This window comes from Pieris rapae, chromosome 8 (genome assembly GCF_905147795.1).
Source record: "Pieris rapae chromosome 8, ilPieRapa1.1, whole genome shotgun sequence".
Classification (NCBI taxonomy): Eukaryota; Metazoa; Arthropoda; class Insecta; order Lepidoptera; family Pieridae; genus Pieris; species Pieris rapae.
In genome coordinates, this window is record NC_059516.1 from 1,922,802 (window position 1) to 1,939,203 (window position 16,402).

The following is a 16,402-nucleotide window of genomic DNA, read 5'->3' on the forward strand; positions in this document are numbered from 1 at the left end:
ATTAATGATTAACTTACAATAGAATCTTAATAATAAAACGGTATACACAATTTAAACAATTTAGTAAATTTTTTAAAATCAATTCGTATATAATATATTCGTAAAAAAGATATTATTATGAGTAGGTACTATTTGTATAGAATTATCAGAAGTATAATAAACAATAATTTATAGTCGGTACTGTTGTGGATGGAGCTATTGCGATGAATGGCCGAGCTGTGGGCGACTTTATGCACCTGGAGTCTGGATACATGCATCAGGATGAACTCTTCGTCGAAAATCTAACTGTTATGGAACATCTCACAATCATGGTAAGTCCTTTTTTTTCGTGGGGAAATGGGTTACGCATACTCTCCCATGGCACGGTTGCATGTGAAGGGGTATGTGGGACTCGCCACTGTACATGCCCACTAAAACCCCACGGAGCCACCAAATATCGCCCGAGGGACACACGGTAACAGCTTAACCTTGTCCGCATCATCATGGTAAGTCTTAATCTAACCTAAGCCAGATACCTACTCTTTTGATGTGAAACATCTATAGCCGCACGTAAAACCGAGGTTTGGCGTGGCGACGCATGCCGTGGCGATGCGTCGCCACGCTATATGATATACAGTCTAAATGCAGTAATAAATTTCACATTAAAAATATTTAATAAAAATAATGTTTATTCAACAAATAGTCATCGTTATCTGGAAAAAAAATCGTAATATTTTATTTTATCATTATGATATACATATTTAGTTCCTATCACAGTCTGTTCTTTTCTGCATATTACTTTTACAAAATAATGTCGATGTTTCACATCAGCCAGGCGTCCAGTGACGGCTCACATTTTTTATGATAATAATTAGTAGCGTTTACACTTAATATCTTTTAGATTTTTTTTATTTAAAAACTGGGTCTCATAATGTTAAGTGATACCACCGCTTATGTAGACTCACATTGACAGAAGGCTCGCAAGTGCTTGTTAAGTGTGTGCTTAAGATTTGGTACGATCTTTTCTTAAAAGATACGCCTGCCTCCTCTAACATAAAAAAGAGGAATAGTATTTCTAATTTTCCGTATTTAATAATGCATATTTATTTCTCATCTCAGTCAGTGAATGTTCTTAACATTTCAATATTCACTTACATCATATACTTATAATAATATAGTAGTACAAAATACAACAGCTGGCAAGAAACAACAACAATAACGAAGAAACCTTTTGTTGATGGGGTTCACATTTCTACGTGCTTATACACAAGAACTATTTAATTGCATTAAATTGTACGTAAACTCTTTCGTCTCTTCCTGTGTAATTTTGCTTGATGTTTACGATATGCTGAAATAATTAAACTGTTTTAAAATGAATGACAAGCATTTGTATAAGAAATCTTTTATTATGTATAAATAGTAGGTAATCAAGGTGATTACAAAAATACAACCTACAGTAATATGATAAACTATATATGTAATAACTATAATCTAAATATGACAAGTAATAATATACGTTTTCTATACATATTAGGTGTCTTCTGCGCCAGTAGCCAATTTTTATTGCTTTTATTTATTTTTGAAATTGCACTTACCTGAGTGCCGATGAATATAATTGTTTTTTTTTTAAGGTTTTATTATTAAGTAAACATATCTTAGGTTTATTCCAGTTATTAAACTTTTTTTAATGCCATAAAACTAAATTACTCACTCACACTAGTTAAATACATTATATTGTTCTACATATCAAGAACTAACATGACCACATTCTTGTTTTGAAACTATTTCTAATCTTAAGTAGAAAACTAGTTTTTGATGTAAGAAGTACATTACAATTTTAAAATTAGAATCACGTCGAACAGTTTAATATGCCATAGATAATATTTGTTCTAAAAAAATCTGTAATCTTTGTTATTTTACCTAACAATAATACTATTTCATTAAGACAATCTCTTTGGTATGTGTTTTTCCTTTAGTAGTCAATTGTTATAGGTAAATGAAATCTAATGACCCGATTTAGAACTGTGCCTAATCTCAGATAAGCTTATTAGCTTATTAGGGAAATTAAATCTTCACCAAGCTGTTACTAGGTTACTCACAAACACCTGTCACGAAATCCTATCATAGTTCTTGAATGACATTTTATACACTATATTATCTGATATCATAATTTTAGAAAATTACATATTTATACAAAGATTCATTTGATGCACTAAGTGTTTCTGTTATTTCTTATTAAAATTAAAAGTATATCAGTGGTGCTACAACCTATATAGGTTGATTAATCTCGATCTTAGATATAACATAAGAATAAAAAATATTTTGGGTTTTTTCTAACATCACAAGGGATCACACCTGTTATGTCTTGTTTCGTACGTGGTTTGTCGTCGTTGTAATATCAATATATACATATATGTATGTGTTATTTCCTATGAGTAAAATTTTGGTAAATGTATATATATTTTAAAGGGCATTAAAAATACACATAATGAGCCAAGAAGGCTAAAACTGATGTCCGATGGCGGCGTGCAATTCACATAATAATTTCATATAAAATAAAATTCGTCAATTATTTCATGATTTTTGTTTCTACTACAGTGAGTTGTCTAATCGCTTCAATGCATTTTGCTTGATTCAAAAACCCGTAGAATATTACTATGTGCATTTTTTTCGTTACGTCTCGGAAAACTATTTTAATTTATAAAACTCAAGTTTATTTATTTTAATTTAGGCTCGTCTACGAATGGATAGGCGAACATCATCATTGGCAAGAAAGAGAAGAGTTAATCAATTGTTGCGACAGTTATCTCTCTATGGATCACGGCATACACGTATTGGAGGACTAGATGGAAGAAAAACGTTGTCTGGAGGTGAAAGGAAGAGACTGGCGTTTGCTACTGAGGTGAGAAGGAATTTATTTTCTGTATACGACAAGATTTGTAACATACCTGGAGCACCACAATTTTTGTTTTTTTTTTCATCATTGTGATGTTTTGTATTTCAGGGCATGAAAAATTACTTTTATCGCTAGGATTTACCCTAGAAACTTTCTTAGCTTAGCTTTCTTGATAATATGAACTACCAGGTTAATGCCGTTTGTATTAACAAGAAAGCAGCGCAGATATTTTTATTTTAAATGGAATACTTAACCTCGGGAATGTTCTTGAGTTTTTTAAAACAATCGTTTAGTTTTAGTTATTTTAACCATGCATTATGTTACACCGAATAATTGTGATCTATTTACCCACAACACCGGGGCCCGATAGTATGGGAATTAGGATTAAATCAATTTTGTCACACACACACACATAAATCATAAACAGAGTTTTTTTTCAACCACTTTAAAGATATTGCAACTAAGATTAATACGGAATAAACAAATCTTTTGCATCTATCTTGTTAACATCATCTGTTACATCGAAAACGAATGTAAAATGTTTTTGTAAACCATTTCAATTACATCGTTTACAGAAGCGCACATGTCTCTCTTCTTAACAGCTACATAATGACCAGCGACCTTATTTTATCTTAAAAGCTGTCATGGATTTTTACGCAATTACTTGGACCGTTATCAAAGTTCCACAATATTTTTTCAGGCTTTCTTCGAGGCGTATGGGGAAAATAATTGTTAATATGGGTCATTCAAATAACCGTTTTATTTTTATTACTAATTAATGTTAAAAGATTTTTAACACCGACTTTTTACCTTAGTCTGATAAAATATTAAAATTAAAATATTAATTTGCCATATTTGTTTTAAAATAAGTATTGTTTGATGATTTCCTTTTTAAAAAAGAGTACCGAGAGTTTTTTACATCGGATTTTTCTCTCGGCCTACACCCTCTGTCTTCTTTGCCGATGAGTAGGGATGCCTACAGGTTCAAATGTAATGACGTGGAATAAGTGATACCTTGATGTTCTTATGTTCCAAAATAAACGTATTTTTTTATTTTTATTAAACTGCTTCAACTTAAATACAGAACAATCTCACTTCATCAAAGAAGAAATTTAGCAGCATAAAACAGAAATAAGACAAAATTTAATTATTTATGAATATGTCTTTATCAGCTCTTGACAGATCCTGGTTTACTATTCTGCGATGAACCGACGACTGGTTTGGACTCGTCTTCAGCACAGAAGCTTATGACCTTGCTTCGGGCAAGTGCAGTTCAGGGCAAGACAGTGATATGTACTATACACCAGCCGTCTTCGGAATTAATGGCATTATTTGACAAGTTGGTGTTGCTGGCAGAGGGAAGAGTAGCCTATGCTGGAAATGCCTCTGGAGCACTAGGATTTTTTGAAAGGTATTCTGTTAAAGTAAATTGCTTTAACTGTACAATTTTTTTTTTAATATACACAAAATAATTTATGGAAAGGTAGCCGGAAAACATACGCATTCCTTCATGTAAAGTTATCGCATGGTATTTAAACTAATACTGTGGTATTATTGAATGATAGAACGGTTTAAAGATATTTTTTTGCAAAATGTTATAATAAAATGTCGCATCATCCGGTGATCGTATCTATTATATGCTAATATAAAAATATCTTAGATACAATCAAACATAAAATAAAGTAAATATGAAGTTTTAGTGCTTTTAACACCAAAGGCACAAGTACTTTACAAAATATTCATGCAGGTAAAATATTTCAATTAATGTCAAAGTCATCTTAGTAAAGTCTTCGTTTGCACACTTAAATGAAGGTTATTTCACTATAATATATATAAATAAGCTATAAAAATCGTATGAAACATCAAATCATCTAAATGTTTGGTAGTCAATCTAATATACAAGTAGGTAATCGGCCTCCTGTGTCGTTTTGACGAACTTACAACGAAACTTAAAAACTTAAAATCGCTATACTTATCAACCTGAATATACGAATAAGAATAATATTTCGTTCTTTTACTGATTCAATACGAAATAGTTAATGTACAAGTGACGTGTCTAGTAAAATCTAACATTGTCATTCTTAAGAGAACGAGGCTAATTATGTTACCTAGATTTTATTCCACTGTGGGCCCTTGAAAGTCTCCAATGTTCTATCCAGGTCAGGAAGTCTTATTAAGGCCAATAGCTCGATCGTTAGGCACAATAATAATCTAGTACAAGACCTAACAAAACATATAAGTACTTAATAAATTTTTGCTAAAAAGAAAAAGAAATCAGTGGCGCTTAAACCCAATAGAACCTTAAGATTTCTGAATTTGTTTCAAGATCATATTCAATCTAATATACAAGTGAAAATTAGCCTCCTGTGTCCTTTGACGTCACAATGTGACAAAGTCTTATTTGGATGGAACTAAATAGTAATTATTTATTATTATTTACCCAAATATGACCGAACTAATAATTAAAGCAATGTAAATCAATTGACTTAATAAATGACTCATTGTTTGCTATTTATTGTACTCGGAGTACTGCATCTCGATATTGGTTTTATAACCCAAGTTATTAAATATTGTTTTATATAAATGAGAATCAAACATGGAACAGATTTATTATAGAAACAGAGGCAGTTTGAACAAATAAACAAAAGAAACAATCAGTTTATATTTGTGTTTGTTTTGTCCATCTCTATTAGATCAGACAACTATTACCTAGATGATTTTCTAAGTATTTCTAAAAATAATGTAATTATTTACGTTTTATAATAATGATTCAAATCAAAATTTATTTATTCAATTTAGATGTGACTTAGGGCATGCTTATGAATGTCAAAAACGTTTACAAAATTCGCAAAAGAGCAAAACTACCAGGAGGCTTTTTTCTGAGAAGGACGGGCAAGTTTATTTTCCCTCTACATACAATAATTCAAAGGGAAATGTCATAAACCACAACGTCATTTAAGTTACATAAGTAAAAAATAAAATAAAAATCTAAATTTTGTGATTTACCACATTCACCATTACATACATATTAAAAAATTTAAAACAAGAAAATATGGCGTTACAATAATTGGTACACATTTTAAACAAGCAAGGAATGAAAATAGCAAAATAGCAAAAATACCGCTAGAGTGCAACAATGTAAAAAAGTATTAAATGGCGTGTTAGAATACCGAACGTCATGGTTAACACGATCGTCGATGACCTGAAAACTAGAAATCATCTTACATCGTTTATATAAAACAAAACAAACACACATCTGTATTAATTACCTATTTTTTCTTTGTGGAACGCTAATTAAACCAAATTAATACTTAGACGGGCTTCGACCTGAAGCCGTATAGGTTACTGGCTTTATTTTACAATAGGGTAGCTGTCTTGTCTAGCTTTGTTAAGGGTAAATTGTTTATATAACTTCTTTGTTATATATTTATATCACGCATTTCTCTTTTTGGTCACAAAAGGTTGGTTGGGGCTAAACGCATATAATCTGAGGCGGTAACTAGACGTCAATCAACTCGGCATTTGGGACTTACATTATATGCCTGTGTTATTATTATTATTAAGTGTTTTCTCCGTCAAATTATAAATAGCTATTAAAATTGGGAGCTGTGTTGAGGTTGTAGGATCGATCCCCAATAAAATTTATTTTGTGTGCAATAAAAATTCCCTCAAACGGTGAAAGAAATCATCGTGATGAAACCGACTTGCCTTAGATCCATAAAAATTCGACGGCATTTGTCAAGCACAGGAGGCCCATCACCTTTGTAATTAAATTAACAAAGAAATTCAAAAATCTGAGACTCAGGCCTAAAAAGGTTGTAGTGTTTGTTTATATTTTATTTATATTTGACATGAATTGCCATCATATGATCCGGGTACGTTTATGAAGGCATATGCATCTTCTTAATACATGAAAATGGCGTCAACTGTTTAATTAGAAGCAGAGACAAACTTCTTTGAGAAAGTTAATATAAACAGATATTGTCATTGATGCAAGCGAATGTTTATTTGCCGTTGGGCCTTTTTCTGTTTACATGTTTTGTTAAATTATCTAGTTTAATATTGGAAAAATACTGCCCAGTCCTAGAGACAGACACTTTTCCAATATTATCACTATTTTCTCAATCGCGAGTCTCGCCCCTTCGATTTTGTTGCAGGTAGATCTACACATGAAATCTTGTATAACGACTATAACCGTGACAACTATAATATACATAAATTGGCGTCTTAGGCTGACTAGACATAAATTAATGTAATTTTCCAAAATTTAGAGATTATTAAGATTTTCTTTTAAGAGATATTTACATATCTTACAAATATTTTTAATTAAATAGCCAATATTTTCTTACAGCTTGGGCTACCACTGTCCCATCACATATAATCCAACAGACTACTTTATCAAAGTTCTGGCGTTGACCCCTGGTTCGGAAGGTGCATCACGACATGCCATTAAGAGCGTCTGTGATCGGTTCGCGGTCAGTGATGCTGCTAAGGAACTGGACATGGAGATACATCTCGAGTTCCACCTTATAGATAATCAAGATGAGGTAAGGTCATACAGTCGATCGACACTAGGGCAAGATGCAGAGACATAGCGCTGATTATGATTTCTGTATGTCAAATTCAATACGTATTTGACGCTTAAACGTTGAGGTTTCGAAAGTTTCACTCGCTCATTGAGAGTATCCATTGGCGGCGGTATTACATACCTAATAGTTGTTTTATTTTAAAAAACAGCACTAAGTCGCAACTCTAAATTTTTCCCAATGACATCTTAAGTTAGTGCTAGAGTCTGTAATTTCAGAACTTAACTATTTATAATTGTTATAGTAAATAATAAAAATTCTATAATCTAGTAAAGAGTATTTAAGTTTGTCAGTAAGGATAAAGTGATTTTACATGACAGTCATTCATAAGTACTTTAGTTGTGCGGTGTGTGTGTTTTAAGAAGTGTGTAAGAAATTAAAGATTTTATTGCGCACGGGAAGAACGACCGACGCGATTTGTACGCTACACACTGTCTCAATACCAACACGTGTAGTATACATGTCGCAATAAAGAAATTAAATCAGATAGTAAATTGAATCTCGAGACGGTTAATTAAACATCGATATTCAATCAATTCGCTAAAGTTTCGTCACACAAGTGACCGAAGGAAATCTTTAACATTTTCAATCAACACGCTGGCTTTTGGTCAGATAGATAGTTAAACGCTTACAACGCTGCTTTCTTGAAATCGAAATGCTAGTGACTTGATTGAATATCGATCTTTAATGAACTGTCTAGACAGTAAATTAACTCTCGGGTTTCACTACTTTACTGCAAAAACACAAGCACCTACAGTAGGAAATAATATCGTTTTAGAAAAAATCATACATAATTTAGTTTTAATACCGGTTTTTAGTATAAAATCTCGACTCTGAATATTCCCCCAAGACTTCTTTAAACAGTGCTACTTGTAATTCTATAAAAACTACAAAATAGGAAAAAAACGCGTTTTGATCTGGTGATCTAGGATTGTTCCCACAAACTTTAACAAAGTCGCCATTATAAAGTAGAAAATGATATATTTAGAAAAAATATTACGATTCGATCGATTTTAAACATAATATAAAAACAACTACTCATAAATAAATCATTTAATTATAAGACCATATTCTAATGTCACCAAGTAACATGACTAACATCAAATAATTTAATAAACGATTTAAAATTTAATTTCATTCAGTCATAACATCAATTCCAGACACGCATTGCTCTCTGAATACACTTTCTTTCTTATAATTATCAACCGCATATAATTCATTACGATGCTTGAGTATTATTTTACGTAGTCTTGTAGAATCTTTTAAAAGTTATAAATAGTTAACAAATTCGTAAGATCTCGTACAGCCAATATAAATTTATTGGTTCAATTGAATAGTACTTGTAGCTATTTGGAACTGAACGAAAGCAGGCATTTTTCTCATAGAATGGGCAACATCTGACACTTCATCACACTGCGGGTTTATTCACTAAAATGACCGTTGAGCAATTTCATACCTCGTAATAAAAAAAAAACAAAATCATCAATCAAATCATTTATTCATGTAGGTATCATAATTTACACTTATGAACGTCAAAAAAAGAAATATACATTAAATGCTTATAATTTTACATTTGCTGCCAGTTCTCAAATCAAGAGGGTAGAACGGAACTGGCAATAAACTCTCCGCCACTCTTTTTAATCGCCAAGTTTTTTCTTTTACACAACGTTTGTATGGAGCTGCAACCATTACACCATGTTCCATATGACATGACATATGACAATGATCCGTAATTCTAGATATTTTTAGAAACCGCAATAAATTTCGTGTAATATTGTAATTATAGCGAATAGACGCGGCAGATGACTAAATGTTACATAATACAAAAGTTAGACATATGGTGTCGCTAATATTGTCCAAGTCTGCACTTTTCTGATCGTTAAGAAACGTAAAGTTCGTTCGTAAAATATATTCAGAGATGATAATCTCTATAATTTCAAATACTGTACCTCTATAATATAAGTATGGCATTTGCAATATGAATAAATGGCCTTTGGATTTGTCAAAGGTTCAGTCTACCTAAAGGGGGAACACCGTACTTTCCCATCGTCGACAATTAATTTTAATAATACGATAAAGAAGATTCATTAGCAGTTTTCACTCGCAAACTAAATATACAAATTCCTATTCATAATGTTTATGAATGAATGTAACTGACCTATCTCGAAACTGTTTCATCGCAGATTTCATATATAAAAAACCCATTAATATTCAGCACGCTTTAATTATATTCGCTATATCAATTGGAATCTAGCCTTAATATGTTAATCTTTCATTAAAATTACATTAATCTGACATATACATATGAATAAATATTAATATATGACAGGACGTGTTATTAACTTAATATAAAAAATACCGGTATTTTCTTTTGTATCTTAGTTTTCTGTGTTTAAATCTGTCAATTTTGACAATTAACATGATTAAATATTGTCTAGATTGGAAATTTAAAAAATGACGATATTTAAAAAAACTAAACGACGTTATCAATTTAATGTTTATTTCTTTGTTAAATTTGACTTAAAAAAGTCGTTTTGCTTGGTTTTAGATCGTTATATAGTATTGATTCATCATTATATATATAATTTTGAGTGGTTAAAATTGTAACACGAGATGTCATTTGTAATATGAACCTAATACAACCCATACGAGCACAGTTCTAATTTCTAAACCCATACAAAATGTTATAAAAAACGCTACCGAATTTATATATTTATATACACTAATAACAGTAGTTATAAATCAAGCTGGAAAAAATCAAGCTTGCATTACATGTATATACATATATTAAGCATTACTTAAGTAACCCCTAAATGTGATTTTTAAATCTTTAGCATCGTTGTGATTTGATGTGAGTTGATGAAACGGAAAAGCGACAGTATACGCAGACATTAAATTAGTGTGAATTTGATAATTTATTGTATTAAAAACTATCATAAGAGATCAATTAAATTAAATTATAAAATCAATTTTATTTTTCTTATAAATAATTATAAAAACTTTTTGAAGTAAAAACTTCTTACTACACTAATTTAAAATTACACCGTGTAATGCTTCCTATCTCATTTTCTCTCATGTTAAATCTTATAAATTTATGTATATCTGTCTCTTTTCACTGTCGCTTTTTCGTTTGACTTTCAAACTTTAATTTTATTTTAGTTTTTATCAAAATTAAAGATTGATATGAAACTTCTCAATTGAAATAAGAAATTAATTTATAGAAAATTCTAATACTCTACTTACGTTGTGAACAAAAGCCTAATTTACATAATATGATTAATTATAAAAATTAATAATTGATTTAAAAATTAAAATTACAATCGTCTCATTATCTTGAAACCAAAGAAATACTTACTTGAATTTGTCCGTCTTCGAGTTTCGCTAAATTTTTCCTTATATAGATGATAGTTTAATCGATTACGTAGTACATTAATTTTGTCCGCTACATTCCTTCTAATAAAATAAAAGTTAAGGTAAATTATGTATATTCTTCTATTTTTTTATGTCGAGAATAAATGGTAAAATATCAAAGTAAAAAACCGGCGGAATTACGTTGTGTGTCGCTAACAAGCAAAAACAGTTTATTTGCAGGATCGTAAATATTTATAAAGACTGAGTTAATTCTGTCAACGTGTCTGTTAAGATGGTCACAATTTGGTACTAATATAAAACGTAAAAATTCTTTGTCAGTATCTTCGAAGCCTGGCCTAAGGGGACTTTTATAACATATTTTAGTTATTTCTTAAGGTTTAAGATGCAAATAATGTTTTTTTTACGTTGCTAAAAAATGTATTATTAAAATTATAGTAGTATATTATACAATTGAAATCTTTATATTATATATTAAGTTTGATTTGTCACATTCACCAACGCAGACGAAAAAAAAAGAATGATTTAAATAATGTTGTAATTCTCAAATGTATCAAAAGTTATTCATATTAAGACTATAAACGAACGAAATCAGTTCAAACAGTTCACTCCAGGTCACTTGGGCCCTCCAGACTCGCGCAGGGTTAAACTTGTTTTATAATAAATTTACTATACAAAGCGGGCCATATTTGGTATTCGTAATCAATTAGTGTATTTTTTGTTCCAGGAAACGAAGCGGACTAAAGCTAGCAATTTTAAACCACCTTTTTTCCATACGAAGATTCTTTGGCTGGTATATAGATATATTTTAATGGTATTACGCGATCCAAATGTACAATTGTTAAGGATAGTGCAGAAATTGGTATGTATACATTGTGTTTATTTTATCGTAGATATAAGATTTGAAACATAGCGACTATATTAAAATAGCGCGCGGTTTTATTATCAATTGATATAAAGCTGGAATATAATATGCGACGCGTGCGTCGCGTCACCGATGCTCGCACTAACCTTAGCGGGTGACTGTTTCTATTGTGATTGCTTGCCGTCCACTCTTTTGTTCTCGGTTCTACCCTATTTATTTTTAGTAATATTTAATTATTTAGTTATTAATTCTAGACATGTCAAAAATGCAAATCTCGTCTAAAGATTGCATAGTTCCCAGGTAGTTTACCTCATAATCAAATTTAGTTCGTTAATGTTTGTCTGTTTTAAAAAAAAGCAATATGGCTTAAAAAAACGTGTTTAGTAATATGTTTGTTACATTCCAGGAAATTAATGTACACTAGACATGAAGCACTTTTAATTGTTGTTGAACATAATAAAGAATTTTTGAAATTGAAATTTATTGACTTCATATAATAAAAAAAATAATCTTGTTAGTTAGTTTGATGTGATATTGTTTGCACAAGTTTATTCAAACCACCCAAGTTTCATTAAAACATTTAAAAAGATAGCTTTCTATAATAAATAGGTGTATACACAACGTTATGCAACAAGGTAAACATGATAGGAATCGTCTCTGCCAGTGGGCGAATATGTCCAATGAAGATGACGAAATAAAACAAAGCGGCTTTAGTAAGCTAACATTAAAACTTAATAATTAAAAACCGCTGTTCTGATATTTTAATTATCATAACAAGGTCCAATTTGTTGTATGGCAGCCCATATTTGTAAACAAATAAAAAGTAAGTAACTAAAGGCGGACAACAAATAATTTAGTATTCCGTTTCTTGTCCGGGTTCTGTATTACTGCTGTGGTAACTGCAGCTTTGGTCCGTTCGGGGCGTATGCCCCTCTCGGGTGATGTTAATTTGCGCACCCTGCTGATACAAGGTGGTACGGAGGCAGGCGTATGGCCCTCTGAAAAATAATAGAATCTAAATAATAATATACATAAACGTATTATTTTTTTTGTTGGAAACCTCGAAGATGTATTTCGTTTTCAAACAGACAATGTATGTGGGTATAAAAATATACATCGTATAAAATATGTATAAAAAAGTAAATCATTACTATTGACGTAATCACCATATAAGAAATCAATTACGTGCCTCCCCCCTGAAGAGGTACAGTTGTACTATGAAACTATGCATTTTCACTGTAACGTATTTAATAAAACTAAGTTTTAATTAAAAAAATTAATATACTTCGCCTAGTAAGTGTTAAAATTTAACAGAAAGAAATGTATGCTGTCGCCATTCGATACAGAGCGCGTGCCAATTAAGTTGCTTTAGAGATAAGATATTTTTAAAAACCTGATAAGAGATACACAGAATATAATTAACCCGATAAAATTATGGAGCATTTTGTTATGTCATTATTATTTTATCAACTAATAATGTACTACATACTGTATTTTCATGCTATGGAACATGTATTTTTTTTATTGATAAAGCTCGCCAACGCTCGGTGATACATTGGTAAATACAAAATACAATTATTGTTGATGTGACAAGCACTTAAAGGCAAACATAACATACATTTAGAGCTCATACAAATATCAGTCAAAACAATTATTAAACAAAACAAACGGTACAAAAAACTAAACAAAAATCGATTTTAAAGTGTGATGGATATGGATATCCAGATTTTTTGATAATCTTTACATACTTCCAAAACTCAATTGGATGATGATTGCTTTCGGCAGGTTCCTTGCTCCTGCGCAACAAGTGCCCAATTACCAATTAATTCCTTATCGAAAAATGATTTCCTGGCGAAATTATTTCCTTAATTCTAGTTTTTTAAACCACATCCCTTATTGTTTCCTTAGATTAAACCGGTCGTGTGAGAACTGAATAATACACAATTCACAAAGCTCTCTGTGTTGACGTAAAATCATTATATTATATACATATTCTAATTACATTATTTTCGTATGAGAAATATTCGCACATCTACATAAAAATTATTGATTTTACAGCTAATGTAAAAATTAGGAGACAAATTTAAATAAATATTTTAATTTAAATAGCTTGTTCGTTTGTAGGCTTCAGCAATTAATTAAAGATCAATTTAAGTCATTCAGTCCAAATGTGTCTGAATGAGTTCATAAATATGTAAATATTTTTTTTTAAATCCTATTTTTAGCAAAAATTATGTTTACATATATTGTCGTACATATTAGATAGATTTTATAAAATTATCAGTAGATTTCGTAATATGTATGTACCGCCGCATCATGTCGGGAAGCGGATAAGGCTCTGCTGTTACCGCATCCCGCATCAGGCGATTGTCGGTGGCGCCTTGGGGTTTTAGCGCCACTGGTTATTATTATTAAATGTTTAGTTATCAATTGCATATATATGTAAAAAGAGTTTCTATTGTCATTTTTGGTTTCAGGCAATCGCACTAACCGCAGGGCTGTGCTTCATCGGCACAGCGCGGCTCACGCAAGCAGGGATCCAAGACGTCCAGGGAGCTCTCTTCATCATCATAGCAGAAAACACCTTCAGCCCTATGTACTCTATGCTCCATATATTCCCTGAAGAGTTCCCCTTGTTGTACAGGGAACTAAGGGCAGGGTTATATTCCACGCCGGTTTATTATGTGGCTAGGATGATAGCTTTGGTAAGTAAAATATTTCATAAGTTTACATAAATTTTGTAATACTTATGTAAACATTATATAATACTATAATTTCTTTACATTATCAACTTCTATATAAGTTCTGGTTTGATTCGAGTTTCTTAGAGAAAATAATGAGACTTAAGTAATAGTCAAGTATACAAGTCGAGTATACATTATAATATCAATCAAATATGGCAGTACAGAAGTAATATGCCAGAACTCCTGATTACTTGAATCTACTTCACTTATTATTCGTATTTCGGTGTGTTAGTGAAGAACTGAGAGTTTGGAAATTCCGTGTTTTTTTTTATTGTAAATCGTTAATTCAGGTTAGTCTTGTTGCCTAGAAACGTTTAGGAAACTCGTCAAACGTTTCGTTCAGTCACTTGTCTGACGGAACTTTAGCGACTTGGTTGAATATCGATCTTTAATTAGCTTTATAGACATTCAATTAAATCTCTGATTTCACTACTTTACTGTGACATATACAATGAAGACAATATCAAAGTCGTTTGTAATTGTCTAACTTGATTAACTTAAGAATAAAGAAATATTACATTGACACAGGAATGCAACACTCATTAGTTTAGTTGTACTGACATCCGCAGGACTTTTTTCAATCAATACATAATAATACCCTTTTTCAGTTCCCTGGTCTGGTGATTGAGCCGACACTGTTCACACTGGTCGTCTACTGGATCGCAGGTCTACGGAGCACCTTCTATGCGTTTGGTTTTACTGTCTTCTTGTCCATATTGGTTCTGAACGTAGCTATAGCATGTGGTACGTATAGTCAAACAAAGATAAAATTAGATCGATCCTAAAGCAATTTTAAGATAATTTACGCGTAAACCTATTCTAACTGGAATTATTATTTATACAACTTACTTCTCTTATATGATAAGATATGCATCTGATGATGATGTTTAAATATTTAATAAAATTTGTATATTCCATTGATAATTACTCTTAGTTAAGCTCATTATTTATATGTACACAGTTTAATGTAATAAGTAAGCAGCCTTGAGTGGCTTCCGTGAGGTTGTAGGTTTGATTCCCGTCCGTACATCAATGGGCTTTCCATGTGTGCAGCTAACACTCGGTAGGGTACAGAAAAACATCGTAAGGAAACCGGTTTCAAATGTAAAAATCGGTAACATGTCAGGCAGGAGACTTCTTTTGTCTATGAAATAAAAAGTCTATGAGCCAAGATCGTCACTGTATTTTTTATATTACTTGCTGACCCGGCGAACGTAACAGTCATAATAATATCATGTTAACTTTTTAGTTAGTTAGTTTAACTTGATTAAGGATGGCATTTCAAAGATCTTGAACAAATGTTGCGCAGAAGCGATTTTTAGGAATCACGCATGGGCTTGATTGGTAAATCAGTTGACATTGTGTTCCTAGCTGCGATACAATGCGCAAACTTTACCCCACTCCCTTGTTTAATGTTCAAGAAGTGCTCCAATATCTGTAATAACATTAAAATAACTTTGTTTGCAAATACCGAAATGTTTTGTCAAGAAATGGCACCACATGCTGTTTACATTCGTAAAATTATACAAATTTTGTTATTCGATAACTTGTCAGATATTTTATTACTTTTTCTGCTATTCGGAACAGAGAAGAATACACCAAAAAGAGATCACTAACATCGGTCCAGCCAATCTTGAGTTATAAGTGCGGTAACACAACTTCATATAATATATTTCAGAAAGAAGATATGTTTAGTTTGTTATTAACTAACTATTAAGCTAAATAAATAATTTTTTTTCAGGATCATTTTTCTCATGCGCTTTCGGTTCAATGCCGGTTGCAATCGCCTACCTCGTCCCATTTGACTATTCCCTCATGATGACTTCGGGACTATTTATTAAACTCAGGTAACTTATTATATAAATGCCATGTATTTATTTATGCAACAACGTAGAATGAGATTTTGATGGCAACATAAAGTCTATCGTAGATTGTCAGTTGTTTTATAGTATATTTCTATTTC

At 31.3% G+C, this 16,402-nt stretch overlaps 1 protein-coding gene across 1 annotated transcript in view; it reads left to right on the plus strand.

The window, feature by feature from the left end:
• The window catches only part of LOC110995590 (protein scarlet), a 30,355-nt gene that overhangs the window by 10,248 nt on the left and 3,705 nt on the right, over positions 1–16,402 (plus strand). Inside the window, exons 5-12 of the mRNA XM_022262816.2 lie at positions 175–311; positions 2,711–2,881; positions 4,048–4,286; positions 7,227–7,422; positions 11,558–11,692; positions 14,173–14,400; positions 15,048–15,183; positions 16,181–16,286. Coding sequence (XP_022118508.2) covers positions 175–311; positions 2,711–2,881; positions 4,048–4,286; positions 7,227–7,422; positions 11,558–11,692; positions 14,173–14,400; positions 15,048–15,183; positions 16,181–16,286 — 1,348 coding nt within the window. The remainder of the gene's footprint in view (positions 1–174; positions 312–2,710; positions 2,882–4,047; positions 4,287–7,226; positions 7,423–11,557; positions 11,693–14,172; positions 14,401–15,047; positions 15,184–16,180; positions 16,287–16,402) is intronic.